We start from the raw sequence: 19,544 nt of genomic DNA, 5'->3' as shown, positions 1-19,544 counted from the left end.
GTCCTTCATATTTTTCTTTGAAAATATTCTTTGGACTTGTTTCTAACAAATGTCAGTTGTTGAGATAGTTGAAAGTTGTAGTTTTGGAATAACATAAGGGAAGATAATTCTGACCTCTTTTGATGGTGTTAATGGGTTTTGTTGGCACATTAATAAATAAATATTCAGGTTGCTAATTTTTAGGGGCCATTTTATACTCTTGTTTAGAAATAGTAGTTACTTATTACAATAATTATTGGAAATCAAACTAAGATAATCACCTATCATAAAATATTAGCTTGGTTTCTTTTGTCAAATGTTCCTTTTTTCAAGTTTCATTTTTTTAGTTAACATAGTGTCAGAGAAAAGGTGCCAAAAATGAAAGTTATATATTGATTTAGACAATGTAGCATTATCTAATATTCAAAATTGTCTCTTTAAAGTCAAAGATATTTTGAATTTTTGTTTACTTATGTTGTGGGTGAATATACACACACAACATAAGTAAATTTTGTGTGTGTGTAATTAAGTATTTTGATTGTAACTAAATGATTGTTTTCCATTACAGATTAGTTAAAAAATATTTATAATATGCCAGTTAAATGCATGCTGTGTGATAAGAATGCTGTGCTTAGAAGACCTAAGACTGTAAGTTATTATTGCACTTTTTTAAAGTAAAAAATCTTGTTTTTGTTTCCAAAACATTCATTAAACATGGTTTATCTAATTTAAGTTAAAGTTTCTAAAGTTTTGAAAGTTTAAAATCATTTAGCTTAATATATATATATATATATATATATATATATATATATATATATATATATATATATATATATATATATATATATATATATATATATATATATATATATATATATATATTATATATAGTACTTTTTTATAGTACTTTCTATGTAATGTCCTTAAATTCTTGATTCAAATTTTTGATTGATCTGCAATTCTAATCATTTGTACAAAAGTTCTGTTTTTAATTTATGCTTAAATTTTTAACTTGAGCTCATGTTGAAATATTTTTATGAGAAGTGAAACAAAAAAAGTTTAAATATTTTTTTACATGTATCTTTTACTCTTATATAGAATTGGACATGGTAGAAAATCTATATTAATGTTCTTGTGTGTTTTTACTCAATAACTGCCTACATAACTTGTGTGAGTTGAAATCAGAAAAATCACTCAATGTTACCAATAACAGAATTTATGCAATTGTAATTGATACTACTTTGGCATTTGATAGCTTTCAAAATACTAAATAGATTTCAATGAAAGTTATGTTAAAATATGCATTTCACCAAATTCTAAATCTTAACTTTTAGTTTTAGAACCCAGTGAAAAGTTTTTTTAGTTTTAAATGAAGAGAAAAATGCAAAAAAGTTGTAAACACAACCATTTCGCCCATGTCCATATATATTCATATTTAGTTTTCATATATATTTTTTGTTAAAATATTATTGTATATAATTAAAAAAATAGTTAATTTTCAATTTTATCTTTTAGGGAAACAAGCTTTGTAGAGAATGTTTTTACAAAGTTTTTGAAGAAGAAATCCATGAAGCAATTGTAGAAAATGAATTATTTGTAGCAGGAGATACTGTGGCAATAGGAGCTTCAGGAGGAAAAGGTTATATCTCTGATGGGTAATTTTTTTTTTAAACATTCTAGGAAATTCTCTTAAGTAAATATTAAACTGATTTAAAAACATAACAGAGATTAGACTTTTATTTTTATTCCATTAGTGGAAATATTTAAGTATTTCCACTAATGGAATAAAGATAAAATTTTATTTTAAAAATTGAAGTCATTCAAAGTTTTGAAAATTATGTTGCTATTAACTTATGCTGTCATTAACTTATTCAAATTTTTTTAGATTCTACTGTTCTTGCACATGTCATGAAAACTTTAAATGACAGATATAATTATGGTTTAAATCTCGTTCTACTATCCATTGATGAAGGTATCACTGGTTATAGAGATGACTCTCTTGAGGTTATTTTATATATTATATTACTCTTCAAAAAAAAAAGTTTAAAAAATAAGTTTTATATAAAAATATTGTTAAACATATTTTATAAAAGATATGGCAGTTGCATTACCATTTCATATCTTATAAAGTTTTTGAAATTGTTTTGAATTTTCTGAAATTATCTGTTCCTTTTCTTAAAATATTTCTTTTTTGTTAATATACCAATGTATTCCAGCTCAAATTTGCCTTAATCTTCTGTTTTTAAGTAAAAAATCTTTTTAATGATGAGATGTAATTTTTACAATTGCCAATATTTTGCAGCTTACATCTTTTGTTTCAAAAATAAAAGCCACAGTTTTCTTAAACTTATCAATAAAAAAAAAAAAAAAAAACTCATAAAAGCTTTTTCCATATTTTACAGAATCAAAAGAGAAGTAAAAGGAAACCATATTAGGATACTTTTTCAGTGAGACCACTAGGATAACAATCCCAAACCTTTTTAATCCATAACTTAGTAGTTTGTCCAAAATTATTTTTTTAGAATAGTTCCTATTAAGTGGATTTAACTTAACTTGCATAATTATCATAATTTTGCACAGTTGTCTTTTATTTTAGCTTTAGAATAAAATGAAACTTGTTTTAATATTTTTTAAGAAATCACAGTTAATAATAACCAACTATATTTATCCTTTGGTTTCAAAAAAGAATCCATCAGAAATTTTTTTTATTAGAAAAAAACTGATATCTAACTTTTTGCTTAGGCAGTAAAGAGAAATCAAGTGCAGTATGGGATACCATTGAAGATTTTATCATACAAGGTAATCTTATCATTCAAAGTATTTCATCATTGGTTTTTTTCCCTAAATTTATCAAAAACTATTGAAAATGTTTAATTGCTTTCATAGTTATATTTTTTCCATTAGTTTTGCAATAATCTAAACAAACAAAAAAAAAATATTCAATTTCATCTCCAAATGCTTCACCTTATCACATATTTAAATGAAAAATATATAGTAAAAACCTATTGGATGTTTGTGATTTTAAAAAAATATATTTTTATAAATTTTTAAAGTTGTTTATACAGTTGATCATCAATCTTTTCAATCATAAACAAACTTTGTTTTGAGTATCTGTTCTCTTGATTACCTTTGTTAAACCAGGTTTACTAAATCTCCAAATAAAAGTCTTCATAGAAAAAGGTAATAAAGGGATAAAACATAAAAATTTACATTAAGTAAACAGGCTTTAATGAAATTTTTTCTAAATACAGTTTTTCAATAGGAGCTGTATGGCTGGACAATGGATGATATTGTTAAGCATGTTGGTCGAAAGAATAACTGTAAGCTTAAACTTTTGTTGACATTGTATATTGAAGAAAATACTTATTCTAAGTATTATTGAACTTAAAATAATATTTATACATGTTATAAAAAAAGCTCTGAAAATGTTTTCCTCTTATGCTCTCTACAATCTCTTTTTTTTATGTTTTTGTATATAACATTAAAGTTAATTTTAAAAAATTTAGGTACTTTTTGTGGTGTTTTTCGAAGGCAAGCTTTGGATAGAGGTGCCATGCTAGTTAAGGCAAATAAAATTGTCACAGGTTATGTAAAGTGGTCTTTCTTTAAAATGTGGTTTACTATTAGTATTTTGAAATATTGTTGATAACAAAAAAAGAAAGACAAAGCAATTTAAAGTTTTAAATCTATCAATTTAATTTGTGCCCTTGCTTGATTTCAAGATTATTTTAATTGAGTAAATTAAGTTTTGAGTATTATTTTTCATGTATTTTTAAGTATAATGTTTTTATGTAGTAAGTATTATATTTGCATGGTGTTTTAAAGGTTATGTTTTTTTGATTAGGTCATAACGCTGATGATGTTGCAGAGACTGTGCTTATGAACAGTAAGTTAACTTTGTAATCTGAATTGAAACATAATTTAGAGAGTGTAATTAATTTAAATCTTAAAAAAATAATGTTTAATTTGATAATTTAATGGGTTTAACATTAAAATGTTTTAATTGTCCCAGCTTTATCCAGGTAAAACAAGCTAAGTTATGCTGGAGGCTTACAACAGCAACATATTCCTTGAATCGGCTTGCTGTTTTATAAAACTTCTATTTGAATAAAAAGGCTTTCTATTTCAGTTTACTGTTTTTATTTGAGTCAAACTGTGGAGGAGTTACTGTTCAATGTTAGTTACTATTTTCAAATCAAATCCTTTATAATTGAGTGAAAGCAGTAAAAAATAGTTAGAAAAGAAGGAGCACCTAAATTTTTTTAAATTTTAAATCGTTTTTCATACCATGGTGTGACCTAACAAAGTCCTATACTTTAAGAAAGTCCTAATTTAAGAAATGACAAATTTTGTATACATAAAATAAATATTTAGAGAAAAAAATTTAATTATTTTAACTAGATATCTAGTTAAAACAACAAAGTTATTTTCCGCAAATGTTTCTTTTATATATATGAAATTTGCCATTTCTTAAATTAGGACTTTCTTAAAGGATAGGATTTTGTTAGGTCACACCATGGTATTTTGTTAATGAATATTTACCACAATAAGCTACTAAATACACTTAACTGCAAAACTAATGCACCACTTATACATTTCGATTTATTTTAATTGTCGTCAATATTGTCATACTTTGACAAACATTAAAAATAGAACACATGAACACTATTTCAATGAGAATAATAAAATTAAATTTGAGGATGATGAAAAACTAAAACCAAAAATATTGTTCATTTAACAAAATAAAGTAAAATAATTATTATTGTGATGCACACTAATACAGCTTAAATTGAAATATTTTTGACTTATCAATAACTAGTGTTACCACCTCTTGATGTTATTACAGTCTGATAATGCCGTGGCATACTTTTAGTTAGAGATCTAATTCTTTCTTGAGGGATATCTTCCCACATGCAGGTAAGACTTTGTTGCAGCTTGTCTTGGTTGTTTGATGGTGGATGTTGGCTTCTAACATGGCATCCTATTATGTCCCAAAGATGCTCTATTGGGTTCATATCTGGACTGAAAGCTGGGAACTCCAAAACTTGAATATTAACATTATTTAAGTATTCGGTAGCATTATGTGCCATATGTAGTCTAGCATTATTATGCATAAGAAGGAATCCATCTCTAATGTACGATGCAAAAGATGCCACAAAAGGTTCTTAAATGTCTGCTATGTATTGTTGAGAAATCAGAATTCCATCATCAACTATAAAAGCTCTGTGTGAGCTGTTAAAGATATTCCACCCCATACCATCAATGAGCTGCCTTTATATAAAGTGGTTTCTCGATTGTTACAAGCAAAATATCTTTCATTTGGTCTTCTTTTCCCTCTTGGGTGGCGATCAGAACTTACACGGCAAAAGCTTGACTCATCTGTAAATAAGACCTGTCTTCAATCGTGTATTTCCCAATTCATATGCCTCCTTGCAAAAGCTAGTCTGTTTCTTTGGTGGTCTACAGACAATCTGGGACCAGTAGCTGCTGCTCAAGGTCATAAATTTGAAGCACGAAGTCTTCTCCTTATGGTATCTTGACTAACAGCAGTTCTATAAACCTCAGCAAGTTGTATTTGGAGACTTCGTGCTGTAGTAAACTGTTCTCTCAGTGTTCAAAACATTAAAAATTGATCCTCCACGGCATTGGTAGCTCATGATTTGCTTCGGCAAAGTTGTCTAGCGTGATCATTGGTCTTTACAAACCTTTGTAGAACCCAACCAACTGTTGTATGAGACACTCCAAATTTTCTACCTAGTTAGCAATTTGTTAATCCTTAATTGGATAAAGTAACAATTGCAACACATTTGTCATGGCTTAATTTTTGCCTAGAATGCTGCATTGCAAGCAGATGTGTTGCTCAAATGACAGTTATCTTTTCTAATGTTAAAACAATTTAAAAGCAATACATACTTTTCTTTTAAAAGTGAGGTTTAATTACAGCAAAACATGCTTCTTCTGAAAAGCTGCTATAATTTGGAAGTTAGATAAGGGAAACAGAATAAAATCTACAAAAGGTGCAACAATAAACATTATCATCTTTGTAATTGATAAATCTGGGAAATACATAATATATTTCAAAATAAGTTGGAATTTATAAGTGGCGCGTTAATTTTGCGGTTAAGTGTAATATGAATTATTTTGTGATTATTAAGTACAAAATTGGTTGTATCTGTAAGACAATAAGTTTAAAGTTGAATTAACTTTAGAACTAAAACTCTGATGTTTTTTTATGATATAAACGACCTTTTTCTGAAGTGCATAGAAAATCTTTTATTGATTATTTTAGTTCTTCGTGGTGATATTGCAAGACTCCAACGATGCACAGCTATAAAGACTGTATGTGAATTTTATTATAATTCACCTCTCTCCCTATTGAGACAGAAGTTTGAAATTTATTAGTACTTATTAAGTTATTTGGGTTTTTTATCATTAAGTTATTACTCAACTGTTTGCATAATATAAATGATCAGATTTAGTAATAAACATGTGTATCCTGTTAAAATATTAAATTCATAACAGGCAAAAATAAAATTGTCCAAAAATTTCAAAATTAGGTAATGCTGTTTTAGCATTTATTAAGGTTTGTTAGAGCAAAAAGTATATGAAAGGTACTTTGCAAAAATATTCAGTTTTTTTAACAACAAAATGTGATAGGAAAAGTATATGATAGGAGTAAATCAAGATGTTTTAAGCATGTGATAGGAGTATATCAAGATATTAAGGTATTTTGTGTACTGTAATGATTTCAGTAGTTATCCAAAAACTATCTTCATAATTATCTTGTGTATTGTAGAGCCAGAATTTTATCATGAGCTTAAATGAGCTGAGCTGAAGGCAAAATAGTTACATACGCATTTAGTTATTTTAAAATGAATTATATCAATATTGAAATTATATCATTACAGCTTTATAGCTAATATCATTTGAATAATTTATATTTTTGAGTTATCTAGGGTGCTGATGGTGCATTACCTAGATGCAAGCCATTTAAATATACATATGAAAAGGAGATAGTTATGTATGTTAAATTTGCATTTAATTTTTTGTGTAATACTAATGTCACTAACAAAATATTTTTTGCACATATTTGAACTACAGTTCCAAAAAAAGATATATAATAATATAAATATACATTAAGTATATTTTTATAGTTTTTTAAATTTTTTTATCATAAATGTATTTCACTTCATAAAAAAAATTTTCATACATAAAAGACCTCAAGTCACTTATGAAAAATAACCTTTACATTTTTATTTTAAGGTATGCATATTTCAAAAAATTAGATTACTTCTCCACAGAGTGTGTATATTCACCTAATGCCTACAGGTGATGATGATAATATACCTATATCGCATTATCCTTTCTTTTTTTTTTTTCCCCTCTTTTTTTTGGTTTGACTTTCTTGAACTTTATTGATTTTAGAGGTCATGCAAGAGCATTTTTAAAAGATTTAGAAGCTATAAGACCAAGTTGTATAATTGGTAAAATAAGTTCTAAACAACTTTTGTCTTGATGTTATAAATATCTCACTAAAAGTAAATGTAAAAATAATTGCAACATCTATTACTTTCTCAGACATAATTCACTCTGGTGAAAGCATTTCTGTTAAGAAAGAAGTGCGAATGCCTATTCAAGGTAATGTTGCTTGTATTTTTCCTATAGTAATTAAAAGTATTGCAAATATATTAAAAAATTCTTTTATTTTAAATTCTAACCATAAAACTGCAGAACCTTTCAACAATTTGTTATACTTTATATGAAAATGGGATTTGGGACTAATATATAAATTTGTGTGAAATTTTTTTACTTATAGGATGTTGCACAAAATGTGGATACATTTCAAGTCGTCCTTTATGTACAGCTTGTATCATGCTAGAAGGCTTAAACAAAGGATTACCAAGGTAACGCAAAATTTTTTAAATTTTAATTTGTGTGATGAAGGTGAATTTCTTGCGTTAATCAGCTCCTCGCTTAATATTTTCATAACACAGGTCAGATTTTAAAAATTCTAGAACCTGATTTATCGAACTGGATTCGCGATTTTCTCGAGGAAAAAATTTCAAATATAAAATTTAAGTAAAAAATAAAGGAAGTACACATTCAGTTGAGTTTCAATGCACTGTAAGTAATTGTGAGGTTTGGATAAACAAGTTTCATGCTTTTGCTCAAGTTATTTTTGGTTAAAATTCATTTATTTATTTTTTATTTTCCATTAACATTTCATCGGGTTGATTAAAGAGCTTAATTTGAGTCAAGTAATGTCACTCACAATAGAAACACAGAATATTAGATAATAACATTAATGATGATTGTTCATATTATTTACAATAACAATTCTATTATCGAATCAGCATCACAAGTGAAAAGTTGATATGATGAATTCAATAATATTTAGTATTTTTTAGGTGAGATAATGCTGTTATTTTTTCATCATATAAATTGCATATAGATCAGAAATAATATTTTTTAAAAATTTAGACTTGGCATTGGTAAAGTACATCAAGGCAAGGTTAGTCATTTGAATGCAAAGTTGAGAGGTGCAAAGAGTTTTACCAAGATTGTTGTCATATTCTTGCCATAATTCTATTTCAGGGTAAAATTATGTTAGATAGTCTGCTTCAAGAATCACTTCAGTTATCAGATGTTTCGTTTGTTTCATCGGATCCTAAATTTGGATTCACTTCCTGCATTTCGAGTTGCAATAGCGAAGACAATAACAAATCGTTTGTAGAAATACAAAAAACTCACGATGTACAAAAAACTCACGATGTTGCAACGATAAAACACGACCAATGATTTACTTAATTGTTTCTACATATGGAAATTTCTCATTATAAAGCGCAGACGAACGCTTCAAAGACTTTATATTTATAATTTGAAATTTAGTAATCTACTGTCTCAAAAGAATATAAAAGTATGCCATAGAAGTTTCGTTTTTTGTTTTTTAGATATAATGGTAAAAACTAGCTGATTTTTTCGCAAAAACCTATGATTTTTTAGGGAAAACTGGTTATATTTTTTTCATCTCTGCTTTTAACAATTTTGAATGTAATACATTTCTTATTCAGTGAAAAAAGATACTGTTTATATATATAAAATTACTAAATTAGTCCACTCGAAGTATAACAGCTTTAACTTTACGCGAAATTTAACATGATGCTTAGTTATTAATTTAAGCGTGGTGTTAGGATTCGTCTTACATCTTTCCGGTTTCCGCTGGAAAATCTGAGGAGTAATTTTTACAGTACCAATTTATTGTGAAATTTATTTTCAATAAATGTTCAAGACTTTGATATAAAAGCTGGCATTGTAAACGATTAAGCATAATCAGAAGGTTCGAGTTTTGTAAAAAATAAAGTAAAAAGTGATTACATAATAGAAGAACTATTTCTTAATCATGTCAAGAGTGGCTTGACTAAGACTATTTTGAAGTTAACTTAAAAGATAATGTTCTTGTGACGTATTTTATTTGGGAAAATTAAATTTTCTTTTTTTTAGTTAAAGAACATTTTTTGTGTGTGTGATTTAGTATGACTATATACTTATATAAGTTTATAGATAGTATACATGCTGTATGGTTTTTTATTAACAAACCTTTAAATGGACTTTGTTGAGTTTAAAATTTGAAAGCTTTTAGGAAATAACATCTTGCTATAAGTCATCCAGAAAGAGTTCATGTAAAAGAGATTCATGAAAAAGAGGTTTATGCGATAAACTAGTTTGTTTTAAATTATTTTTTAGTATCCATGACTGACATCTAAATTTCAAATTTAGTTATAAGATATAAGAAAAAATATTTTTTACAGGATGTAAACCAGACATCTTTTCCAAAACAATTTTTGAATGTTTTTACGTTTATTTGCATGCTTCTAGTGTTATTGAATAATGCTAGAAAAATTTTAAGAAAAATAATTTAACGAAATGAGCTTTCCAAATTTCAAGGATTTTTCGACGTTCGTCACTTTAATTTGTAACCATGGGAACAGCTGATAGTATTTCATTGTGGAAAATGTTTTTTTAAGTGTACTTTTATAATACCCTTTCCGATAAATACGTTCAAAATTCTCTAAACTTTGAGAGTTGAAAAAAATGTGAAGAGGGTGAGCAAATTTAAGTATTTTTTTTAGTAAAGTTTCCTACTGTTTAATATTTTGGTTTGTTTAATATTTTACTTTAAAACTAATGCTTAAATGGTTTACTAAAACAGAGAAGAAAAAAATTAACCCCTCTTGCTAAATTTTTTACCATAAAAGTTTCATTTGTTGGTTCCTTTTTTGCTTTCTTATCTTATTCTTTGGTTTTATTTTGCAGCTTTATGAAAATATGACAATCCTGCTTTAAGTAAAATTTTCATAAAGTTGATAATGACAAGCATTAACACCACTAATATGCCGAAGACTTATTTAGGATATGAGACAATGAATATAGTCTTAAAATTATATTACAATCATGTAATTAAAAGGGCAAGAAAGTCTATAAAATCCATCCATGAAAATATTTAAATCAATGATTTTTTAAAGATATATTCATTAGTCTTTAGATTTTTATTTGCGTTTTTATTTAAACTTTCTTTTTTTATTTTGATACAAATTCACATTCACTTAATAGTAAAATATCTACTTTCTTGTTTGCTAAAATTTTGTTTATTTTAAAACGATATTGAGCACAAAAATATTAATAATAAAAAAGTATTCTATTTTTTTCACGATCGAAATCTGGTCTTTGAAGTGGGTGATGTTATTTGATATATAAAACCTATAAATTTATAATACACACAGCTTGCTTATACAGCCAGCCAACATAATTCCTATTTTCTATATAATTTCTATTTTTAAAAATAATTAACAAACTATTCTTGAAGTTCCCATGGAAGTTTTCCTTTGATGTTTCGGTATGTGACAATCCTGAAGTGGTAAACTACGTACCTAGTGGATGCCGCAAACTAAATCGCACAAGCTAAATGTTGTCAATTGATGCCACACTGAACAATTATTCGTAAAAAAAAATTCAGAATCATATTTTTTACCCTAAAACATTTTTTAATATAAAGTCTGTATCTCTCTAGAGAACTACAGTTAAAACTAAAATTACAGCAAAAAGCTTCGCAGCCTCAAAAATTTGAAAAAGTATACCACTTTAAATTATTTGCATCAGTTTAAAGAAACTTGAAAACTTCTTGGTTTCAGAATACTTTGTTTACTATTCTGCATAGAGTATTTTCTGAATAAGATATGTGCAAACTTGAGATAATGAATCGTCAAGATTTTCTAAAGAACGAAGATTAAAATCTGGTTGATGCTTTTCAAATTTTAATTATACAAATGTATGTTGCAAAGGAAATTATTTCTTTTAAGTTTTATGTTTAAATATTTCCAACACCTAAAAAATATCTCTTGATTGGGTTTCGATTTTCCTATAAGGTTTGTCGCTTCAGAGAAGAAGATGATTTCGCTTGCTTTAGAACAGGACGTTTGTTTTTTGTTTCCCCCTCCCCTCAAATTGCGTGTATTTTCGCATAATTTCTCTACGGTATTAACGTTACACATGAGTAATAAATCTGAATAGGTGCGAAAGTAAAAAAAAATTTTGAACATGAATCTTTATTTATCTTCTTCCTTTCCTTTAGATTATCTAAACAAACGTGGCTTACACAAGCATTGCAAAGCATTACAGTGACGTCATAAATTGCCGTAAAATTTTCAACTACCCGTTTATCTATAGACATTTCGAGATTTAATAGCATCAACTACAATTTACTATTCAGATCTGCAATAAATATATATTTATGCATATTGAATCAGCCAATCAACTGTTTTTATTATTTTTCTTAAATACCGTTGAATTATGAATAGCGATACGTTTTAATTTCAAATTCCCTTGACAATCATAAAAAATGAAAATTCTTGCAATTCAAAATCGATGCGGGTTATTTAAATTTAATTAGAGAATGCTTTTGATTACAAAATCGTTTTTAAAACTTAAGATTATATAGTGTCCAAAATTGCAAATATAAAAAATTGCGGTATTAACCTGAACTGATTTTTTTTTTTTTTTTTTCATCTATGCGTGAACACGCACAGTTGCTAAACAGCTTTGAATTCTGTTAATTGCCTTGAGCTAACAGTTTACTCAAAATGAACCACAAAGAAAGGTAAGTGAACAATTTCAACATATTTTTGTTGTGATTTTTCTTCACTAGAAATATTCTTAACTTACAAGCCACGGCATTCTTGCTAATAGTTTTTATTTATGCAAATTTATCCCAGAAAACAAATTTCACTGAATTTATATTTTCATCTTTTTTTTTTTTTTAAATCAAAATCACAGAATATTAGGTTTTCACTTTCAAAGACTTCAGCCATTTATATTACTTAACATTTAATTTTCACCGAATAAAATTAACCCCATTTTGCCATCATAAGGATGTTTGGTGTGTTGCAGATTAAATTTAGTAAGCTACTGAGTAAATATAACAGGAATTATAGATATAAGACTACCTCTTTTTTAATACCATGATTATGACTGATATCACAATCTCAAACAATGATTGGTATGACGAGCTTAAAATGCATCCTGTTTTATTTACATCTTTTAAAAGGAAGCAAAAAAAATTATTCAAGTACGAACTTCTAATGTACCATTACGTGTCTGGCTAGAAAAACATTTTTTTTTTCAACATTTTAAAATAGTTTTGGAAAGAGAAAATGGATAGAAATGAGAACAAAATTCATAAAAACAACGAATTTTTTGCACAAAACCGGAAGAGCTGGTAAATACTTTCGTTTTTACGCCATTACAATGACTTTCATGGAACTAACAAAAAAAATAAGGAACTACGTATTCTTGAGACTGAAAAGAGATTTAACTGAAAACAAGATGAAACTCATTGCAAGAAGTTGAATAGCACTTATTTGTTTTTTCATAGGACTCCAAGAACGTCTTCTGAGAAAAAGCAAAACAGTTCGAGTTTAAAAATCGGGAAAGGTAATGTAGATCTTGCTAACGCTTTGTCTGCAAGTTTTATTTTCTAGTGATAATTACCTTCTAATTCATTTAGATAATGGAAGAGTAAAGGTTTATGTTAGAGTTCGTCCTTTCTTAAAAGATGAACTTAGTAAAAACAACGAGATGGCTTTCGAAATCTTAGAAAACTCGCAGGTAACAATGAAAAGCTTGCAATAACTCGATTAAAGTCAATATTTTCAAGAGCTTAAAGTAAACTCAAAGCGCGACATTATTTTTATGATAAGAATTTTGTTGTTTGAAATTGAGAAAAAATCTTGCACTGTTAACCTATTTTTTTAAATAAAATTTTATATTCAAAAAAAAAATTTTTCAGTTAAAAGTAGCCGCTGATGAGAGAGGTCATCCTGAAAAAACTTATGCCTTTGATCACATTTTTCATCCGAACAAAACAAATGAAGAGGTAGTGTTTTTTGTTCAACTTTTTTTCTCCAAAAAGTCGCTTATTTCTTTATTAACTTTATTATCGTCAAAATAAATTTTTAGGTATGCAAAGTACTCACAGAACCACTTATGCAAGCTGCAACAAATGGTTTTAATGGCACTCTTATGGCATATGGCCAAACTGGATCAGGTAACAAACAAAAGTACTTTTATAAAGTTATGCTATATTTAATCTATTTATATTATATCTAATATATATATGTAAATATACATTAGATATTTATTGTTTTTAGCTTTGTGTTTCATATTCAAAATATATTTCCTCAGTTCTATACTTTTTTAGGTAAAACATACTCACTTATGTCGGACACTGGAATTACAAGAAGTTTAATTGACCGATGTTTTGACCATATACAGAAAGATTTAAAGCATTCTTATAAGGTATTTGGTCTTACACGTAAGAACAATTGCTGTAGTAATTTTATGCGTTTATAAACATGTAAAAATATATATTAGGTTAATGTATCATACCTACAAATCTATCAAGAAAAAATCTTTGATCTATTGAACAATCAAGGAAAGGGAGACTTGGCAATACGAGAAAATCCTAAAACGGGTAGGTAGGAATTTTAAATATATATATATGTGAACTCATTTTTAAGTAGAATTTTTACGCGATTATTTAAAAAATCAAAAAGTTAAGTTTTTTTTATGTTCTTCTAAATAATTTTTTTATATTCTTCTAAATGATTTTTTTATATTCTTCTAAATAATTTTTTTTATATTCTTCTAAATAATTTTTTTATATTCTTCTAAATAATTTTTTTATATTCTTCTATTTTAAACCTTTTTTACTCAATAAACTCAAGATAATGCATTCAGGTACTTTCAGGGGTTTATGTTGAAAACATGACGGAGTATGTTGCCAGAAGTCCTGCAGAAGTTGTAGAATTTATTGAGAGCGGAAAAAAAAGACTAGTGTTTGCAGAAACAAAGATGAACAGAACATCTAGTAGGTAAGCATTTCATCAAGTTCTCTTTCGTTTTTGAGAAACGATTGTATAATCGATGGTAAATATCATGCTTAAATTATTGTTGCTTACGGATGACAAATAAATATGCAACTATTTAGGTCTCACGCAGTGTTACAAATGGCGATTGAAAGGCAACTTAAAAATGAGGATTTACAAGAAAAAGATTATTCAATAGATCCAAGTATGACATCAAAGTTAATTTAATTTTGATATTAATTATTAGCAGGGAATAATTTGTGTGTGTTTGTTGCTCTAAAAGTAATTTGGTTTCCTCAAATAAAATTTTAGTTTTTTTTCTAAAAATTTTTCTAAATTTTTTCTAAAAATGAGCAACCTATGAATATCTGTTTGATTTTGTAGAAAAAGAGACATAATAATGCAAACTATTTTTTTAGAAGAAATAATGCAGCCACAACAAAATAGTGTGAGTTTAATTTTTACGATTGATCTTTATAGAATTTAAATATGATCGTTAAATTCAAAGATATATTGGTATGTTCCTTTTTTTAGGATACATCTTTTGGTTTGGATTTGGATTCGCTCGGAAAAGGTGTGATTATTAAAGGAAAAATATATATGTAAGTAACAATCAATAAAAAGTTGTTCTGTTTAAAAAAATTGTTCTATTTCTCAAAAATTATTTAAACCAGATTTAAATCCTTAATTTTAGATGTGATTTAGCCGGTAGCGAAAGAATTAAACGTACGGGCGTCTCAGGAGAAAGATTGAGTGAAGCTCAGCATATTAATTCATCACTATTGGAGTTAGGGTAAAGACCATGGATTTTGTTAACTGATATTGTTTGTTATACTATGTACGTTATATAAAAAAATGATTTGCATCATCTTTTAGCAACGTAATAGCTGCACTGGCAGATGAGAATGCATCATATATACCTTTCCGCAATTCTATACTTACTCGATTGCTTCAAGAAAGTTTGGGCGGAAACTGTAAAACAAGTTTAGTGGTAAATTGAAAACTTTTTGTTTTCTCAAGACTTCTCATGCGTTGCGCGGTTCGATAATTTTTTGCGTATATACTGTAAAAAATAATTTTTTTTTGTTATTTTGTTTTAATCTTTTTTAAAGTAAAGCCATAAATATTTGAAAATTAAAATTAGAATTTATAGAATATTAGATATTAAATGTAATAAAATGTATTAAATGTAAAAAATATATTTTCATGGATTATCAAAGAAATGCTTTTCTTTTAAAGGTTTGTGTTTCACCTGCTTTTCAAGATTTGCAAGAAACAAAGTGTACATTAAATTTTGGTCAACGCGCTATGAAAGTAAAGAATACTGCCTATGTTAATATGGAGGTCGATTTTAAAACTCTCTCAGACCAGCTTCTTAAAAAACTCGATGCTAAAGGTCCATTATCAATTTTTGCTTTCTTTCTTTCAACTACCATTACAAATTCATGCAAATTGTAATTTGGAAATGCTTTGCTTTAGAGGAGGAAATTGAATTAATTCGCCGGCAGTGTAGTGAAGAGGTCTATCGTAAGTGCCACCATATGGAAGAAGAACTTCAAAAAGCGAAACTAGATCACGCTGAAGAACTTAAATTGCACAAAAAAGCTCTTGAAGATAAGGTAGATTTTTGTTATTCACTAAAATACCTTATAGCACCATCTTTCTTCATTATCACTATTCTTATTATTGCTATATCGTAACTATGATGTTGTTACTCGACATCACCTTTTGCAATTACTTTTGGTTTCTCATTTTTTATTGGTTAAGATTTTTATTAGTTTAGACTTGTTGAACTATTTAGACAATAACAATGAATAAAGAAATTAGTGCGTTGGAAAGCAAACTTGTTTTAAAAAGAAGTGAAGTCATAAGATATGAAGATTATATATTAGGGTTAAATGATGAAATCGAAAATGAAAAGCGTTTAGTGATAGTCGGAATAGAAGTTGATACCATGCTTGCAGATTTTTGTGTCACACAGAAAAATAAAGATTTTCTCAAGCAAGATATCAGTTGTTTTTTTGAAGCTAGTCGAATCCTAACTCAACATATCAAAGAAATTGAAAACACACTCTCTTGCCAATCTGATGTAATTGCTTCTGTCCTTGAAACACTAAAACTTAGTTTAAATTTTTCCAAACATGGCGATAAACTGTTAAATGACAAAAAAGATGTTTTACTCAAGAAAATAATCGAGGGTAAAGAAAATTTAAATGGTTTGCTAAAAGCTGTATCAGTATTTGACGAATCTTCTCCAGGTATTTATTTTATAAAAGCTACCTTTAATTTTATGTCTCCCTCCTGTATTCTGAAATGTTTCATTTGTATTACGTGGCCAAATTTTCGCATCCAATACTTTACGTCATTCTAAATCATACACAAAAATGTCGCTTTTGAAAAATTAGTTGAACAGATTTAATTTACCAGCAATATTGCGCAATATCTTGAAAAGTAGAAACAAAATAAAAAAATAGTATCCAAGACATCGTAAAATTTTTTATGGAATTTTATAACTGCGCATGTCTTAATATGTAGATTATGGTAAGTTTAATTCATGTATCAAAAAAAAAAAAAGATAAAAATTTGCACTTTATTTGTTAATGTTCATTATTAACGGAGCCAAATATACATATTTCAAATCTTTTTTTACTAGATCTGCATCAGTTAGTTTACAAATATTTTCTTAAGAACTATCTTCAAAAACTAATAGCATATGGGGAGTACCTATCATACAAAGTGGAGTATTCTATTTTATCAAAAACCAATCAAAGTTTAACAACTGAAATTACTCAAATAAAATCTGCCATTAATCCTGTTATTGACACACAGCTATCGTCAGCTCAGCCTAATAACTTAAATGAGAACATTGTTAAAAATGAAGGTTCTATGGAAAATAGAGATAAAAGTAATTATAATTGTGTAATGAAAAATGCAGAAGTACAAACAAAAGAAATTTGTAAAAAAGATACAATTAGCGTTGGAGTGCAAGCCTGCGAAGAAGATAATAAATCTCTAACAACTAACATTAGCTCTGTACCTAATTCTATTGCGGTACCTGTCGTCAATGAGTTTGATCATATTGATTTGGTAAACGTTTTGCAACCTGTCAAATACTCATCACCTAAAAGAGTAGTTACTACTACGCTTGAGAATCAAGAAAAAATTATCACTGAGATTGAAACTGAAGATATTCTTGATAAGCCACTACCTATGAAAAATACAAAATCTATTTTTTCAAACTTTGGAACCACACTCAACAGAATTGAGGGTCTTGTAAAGACTGATCGACAAACAAAACTAGACTCACTTAATACTCGGCTCGGATTCAATTGGTATTCATCTGACTCTGACTCACGTAGACAATCTTCATTAGGCTTTAAAGAATCTTCAGAAACAACGAAAAATTTCTATCCTACAAGTTCTAAATCTTACACTGAGTCTTTTAACTTGTATATAAAAAATCGTAAATATTCACCTGATATTATGCGAGATAATTACAGAGAACAAACAAATAGCATTGATTTAAAAAAACTCGTCTCAATTGAAATGGAAAGTAAAGCTTTACAAAACAACTGTAAGGCACTAGAAATTGAAATCGAGCAGGTCCGGAAAGATAATCAAGAGTATTTAAAACTTTTGCAAGATTTATCCCATGTTAATGTATTCACTAATCATTTATCAGATGTTAAAAAGCAGATACAAGAAAAATGCATACGAAAACCACAAGCTACGCAAACGGATGACTATTTTGAGAAAAAAGAACCAAATAAAATTACCCAAAGTCCTAAAATTACCGCTCACGTTAAACCTCTTCAAAATAGCAATCGACCATTTTCACCTGGCAGCTTTATAAATTTATCGTATGATATGAGCGAAAATGATGTTGTCACAAACATTTCTACTGTTTTCGAAATATCAGACTCCACGTCTTTACAAAAAAACCAAAACGGAAAAGCTCGAAGAGCTTGGGATACAAACTCTCCCAGGCGTGATAATACTTCTCCGACACCAACTAATGAAATAGAGTTTAAACAAGCAACACCCGCATACTTGCAAAATGTTTTTTCCAGATTACGAAATAAAAGTAATGAAGAAGTTAAGTCTTCGCGAAGCCGTCCTGTTACTTGGTATGGTACTAACCATTTTGATGCGTTTTTTTCTGCTAAAGATGGAGAATATAAGAGCAATGAAACAAAAATCTCAAAGGAAAGTTACTCAATTATGGAGGAAGATGACCTTAAACTACATTCCAACAACAGATGGTTCGATAGTAGACGAAATACGAACGTTTAATGATTTAATCACATTTTAAGTATTTTATTTATCGCTTGTAAGATTTTTTTTAAATTATGCTTTAACTGTTAACATAAGCAACATGTTTAAGTTTTACAATTTTAACGAAATGCGACCTACAAACCAAATAAAATGAATAGGAGATTATAAAGTTTATATCTAAACCATATTGAATGATATATTCAAATTCATAGCCTGTGTGTTTATATGTCAGCTTACATGATTTCAAACTTAAAATTGGTTTACACAACCCAACAGCAAATATTCATCATAAAAAACTTTTGCTCTTTAATTTTGATGCATTTTAGATTACTATTTATAGTTTATTTTAAAAATTTAGAAAACTTTTTATAAATAATTTATTTAGTTAATTAATTTTAATTGATTAATTAATTATAATTTTTATAGCTTAAAATTGCTTCTAATCATCCATCGATTCTCATTTACCGATTAATCTTTTTTTATGTAACTTTCCAGGTTAAAACGATTTTCGGTGATTGGCTAATCCTTTTTTTTTTCTCCATTTATTCAAATTAAATGTAATTATGAAAAATTATTGTGTAGCGGAATTTGATATTAGACGATCAGCAATGGTGCAACTGTATTTAAATTGAATACTGGTTCTAAAATATGGAAGTAGTTGGTTCGATTATCGGAAGATTGTTACTGAATTTTAAAAAAGCATAGTATTTTAACTCCAGAACGGTCCGGAATTACAGTGGTGATTCCCCGTTGCATTTTTTGTACTTTTATTAGATATGAACATGGATGTAAAACTTCTGATGTTCTTGGGGCCTCATCTTCTTTACTTTCAGAGTTCTCCTTTCTTATTGCTACGCCACTGATTATGAT

The 19,544-nt window shown here is 27.6% G+C and overlaps 2 protein-coding genes across 8 annotated transcripts; both read left to right on the top strand.

Moving 5' to 3' along the window:
* Positions 1-526: 526 nt before the first annotated feature.
* Positions 527-8,906, top strand: LOC145202298 (cytoplasmic tRNA 2-thiolation protein 1-like). Of its 2 annotated transcripts, none has more exons than XM_090081041.1 (15): positions 527-627; positions 1,495-1,618; positions 1,865-1,983; positions 2,722-2,778; positions 3,242-3,299; positions 3,486-3,563; positions 3,824-3,865; positions 6,269-6,318; positions 6,936-7,000; positions 7,243-7,308; positions 7,405-7,463; positions 7,558-7,617; positions 7,796-7,883; positions 8,461-8,491; positions 8,575-8,906. In XM_090081041.1, exons 1-15 carry the CDS (start codon positions 571-573, stop codon positions 8,776-8,778), a joined length of 1,158 nt encoding a protein of 385 aa, XP_089937167.1. In that variant the 5' UTR covers positions 527-570; the 3' UTR covers positions 8,779-8,906. The 2 variants fall into 2 exon arrangements, with proteins under 2 accessions (XP_089937167.1, XP_089937168.1); XM_090081042.1 differs by having other exon boundaries at positions 541-627; positions 1,495-1,634.
* Positions 8,907-11,240: 2,334 nt separating this feature from the next.
* On the top strand, positions 11,241-18,883 carry LOC145202045 (uncharacterized). Of its 6 annotated transcripts, XM_090081038.1 has the most exons (19): positions 11,241-11,305; positions 11,609-11,672; positions 12,063-12,133; positions 12,908-12,966; positions 13,040-13,140; positions 13,322-13,408; positions 13,492-13,579; positions 13,733-13,830; positions 13,906-14,005; positions 14,282-14,405; positions 14,522-14,604; positions 14,819-14,847; positions 14,934-15,001; positions 15,094-15,192; positions 15,276-15,390; positions 15,639-15,795; positions 15,879-16,018; positions 16,201-16,657; positions 17,053-18,883. In XM_090081038.1, the coding sequence occupies exons 3-19, from the start codon at positions 12,117-12,119 to the stop codon at positions 18,690-18,692; spliced, it is 3,462 nt and encodes a 1,153-aa protein (XP_089937164.1). In that variant the 5' UTR covers positions 11,241-11,305; positions 11,609-11,672; positions 12,063-12,116; the 3' UTR covers positions 18,693-18,883. The 6 variants fall into 6 exon arrangements, with proteins under 6 accessions (XP_089937164.1, XP_079931049.2, XP_089937166.1 ...); XM_080074923.2 differs by lacking the exons at positions 11,241-11,305; positions 11,609-11,672 and adding an exon at positions 11,520-11,547; XM_090081040.1 differs by lacking the exons at positions 11,241-11,305; positions 11,609-11,672 and having other exon boundaries at positions 11,971-12,133; positions 14,282-14,401.
* Positions 18,884-19,544: the final 661 nt, after the last annotated feature.

This window comes from Hydra viridissima, unplaced genomic scaffold (genome assembly GCF_058129835.1).
Source record: "Hydra viridissima isolate aposymbiotic clone 2 unplaced genomic scaffold, HvirCarnegie_v1 scaffold_3, whole genome shotgun sequence".
Classification (NCBI taxonomy): domain Eukaryota; kingdom Metazoa; phylum Cnidaria; class Hydrozoa; order Anthoathecata; family Hydridae; genus Hydra; species Hydra viridissima.
Note: the sequence above shows the minus strand (reverse complement) of the source record. Positions and strands in the feature narration are given on the sequence as shown.

What these genes read in the sequence shown, in the direction of transcription:
- LOC145202298 (XM_090081041.1), top strand. Translation starts at nt 571, where the DNA reads ATGCCAGTTAAATGCATGCTGTGTGATAAGAATGCTGTGCTTAGAAGA. An exon ending in TGTTGGTCGAAAGAATAACT is followed by an intron (nt 3,300 to 3,485) that starts GTAAGCTTAAAC and finishes TAAAAAATTTAG; the next exon opens with GTACTTTTTGTGGTGTTTTT. An exon ending in GTAAAGTACATCAAGGCAAG is followed by an intron (nt 8,492 to 8,574) that starts GTTAGTCATTTG and finishes ATTCTATTTCAG; the next exon opens with GGTAAAATTATGTTAGATAG.
- LOC145202045 (XM_080074922.2), top strand. Translation starts at nt 12,687, where the DNA reads ATGGATAGAAATGAGAACAAAATTCATAAAAACAACGAATTTTTTGCA. An exon ending in GAGTTTAAAAATCGGGAAAG is followed by an intron (nt 12,967 to 13,039) that starts GTAATGTAGATC and finishes TAATTCATTTAG; the next exon opens with ATAATGGAAGAGTAAAGGTT. An exon ending in CGAACAAAACAAATGAAGAG is followed by an intron (nt 13,409 to 13,491) that starts GTAGTGTTTTTT and finishes ATAAATTTTTAG; the next exon opens with GTATGCAAAGTACTCACAGA.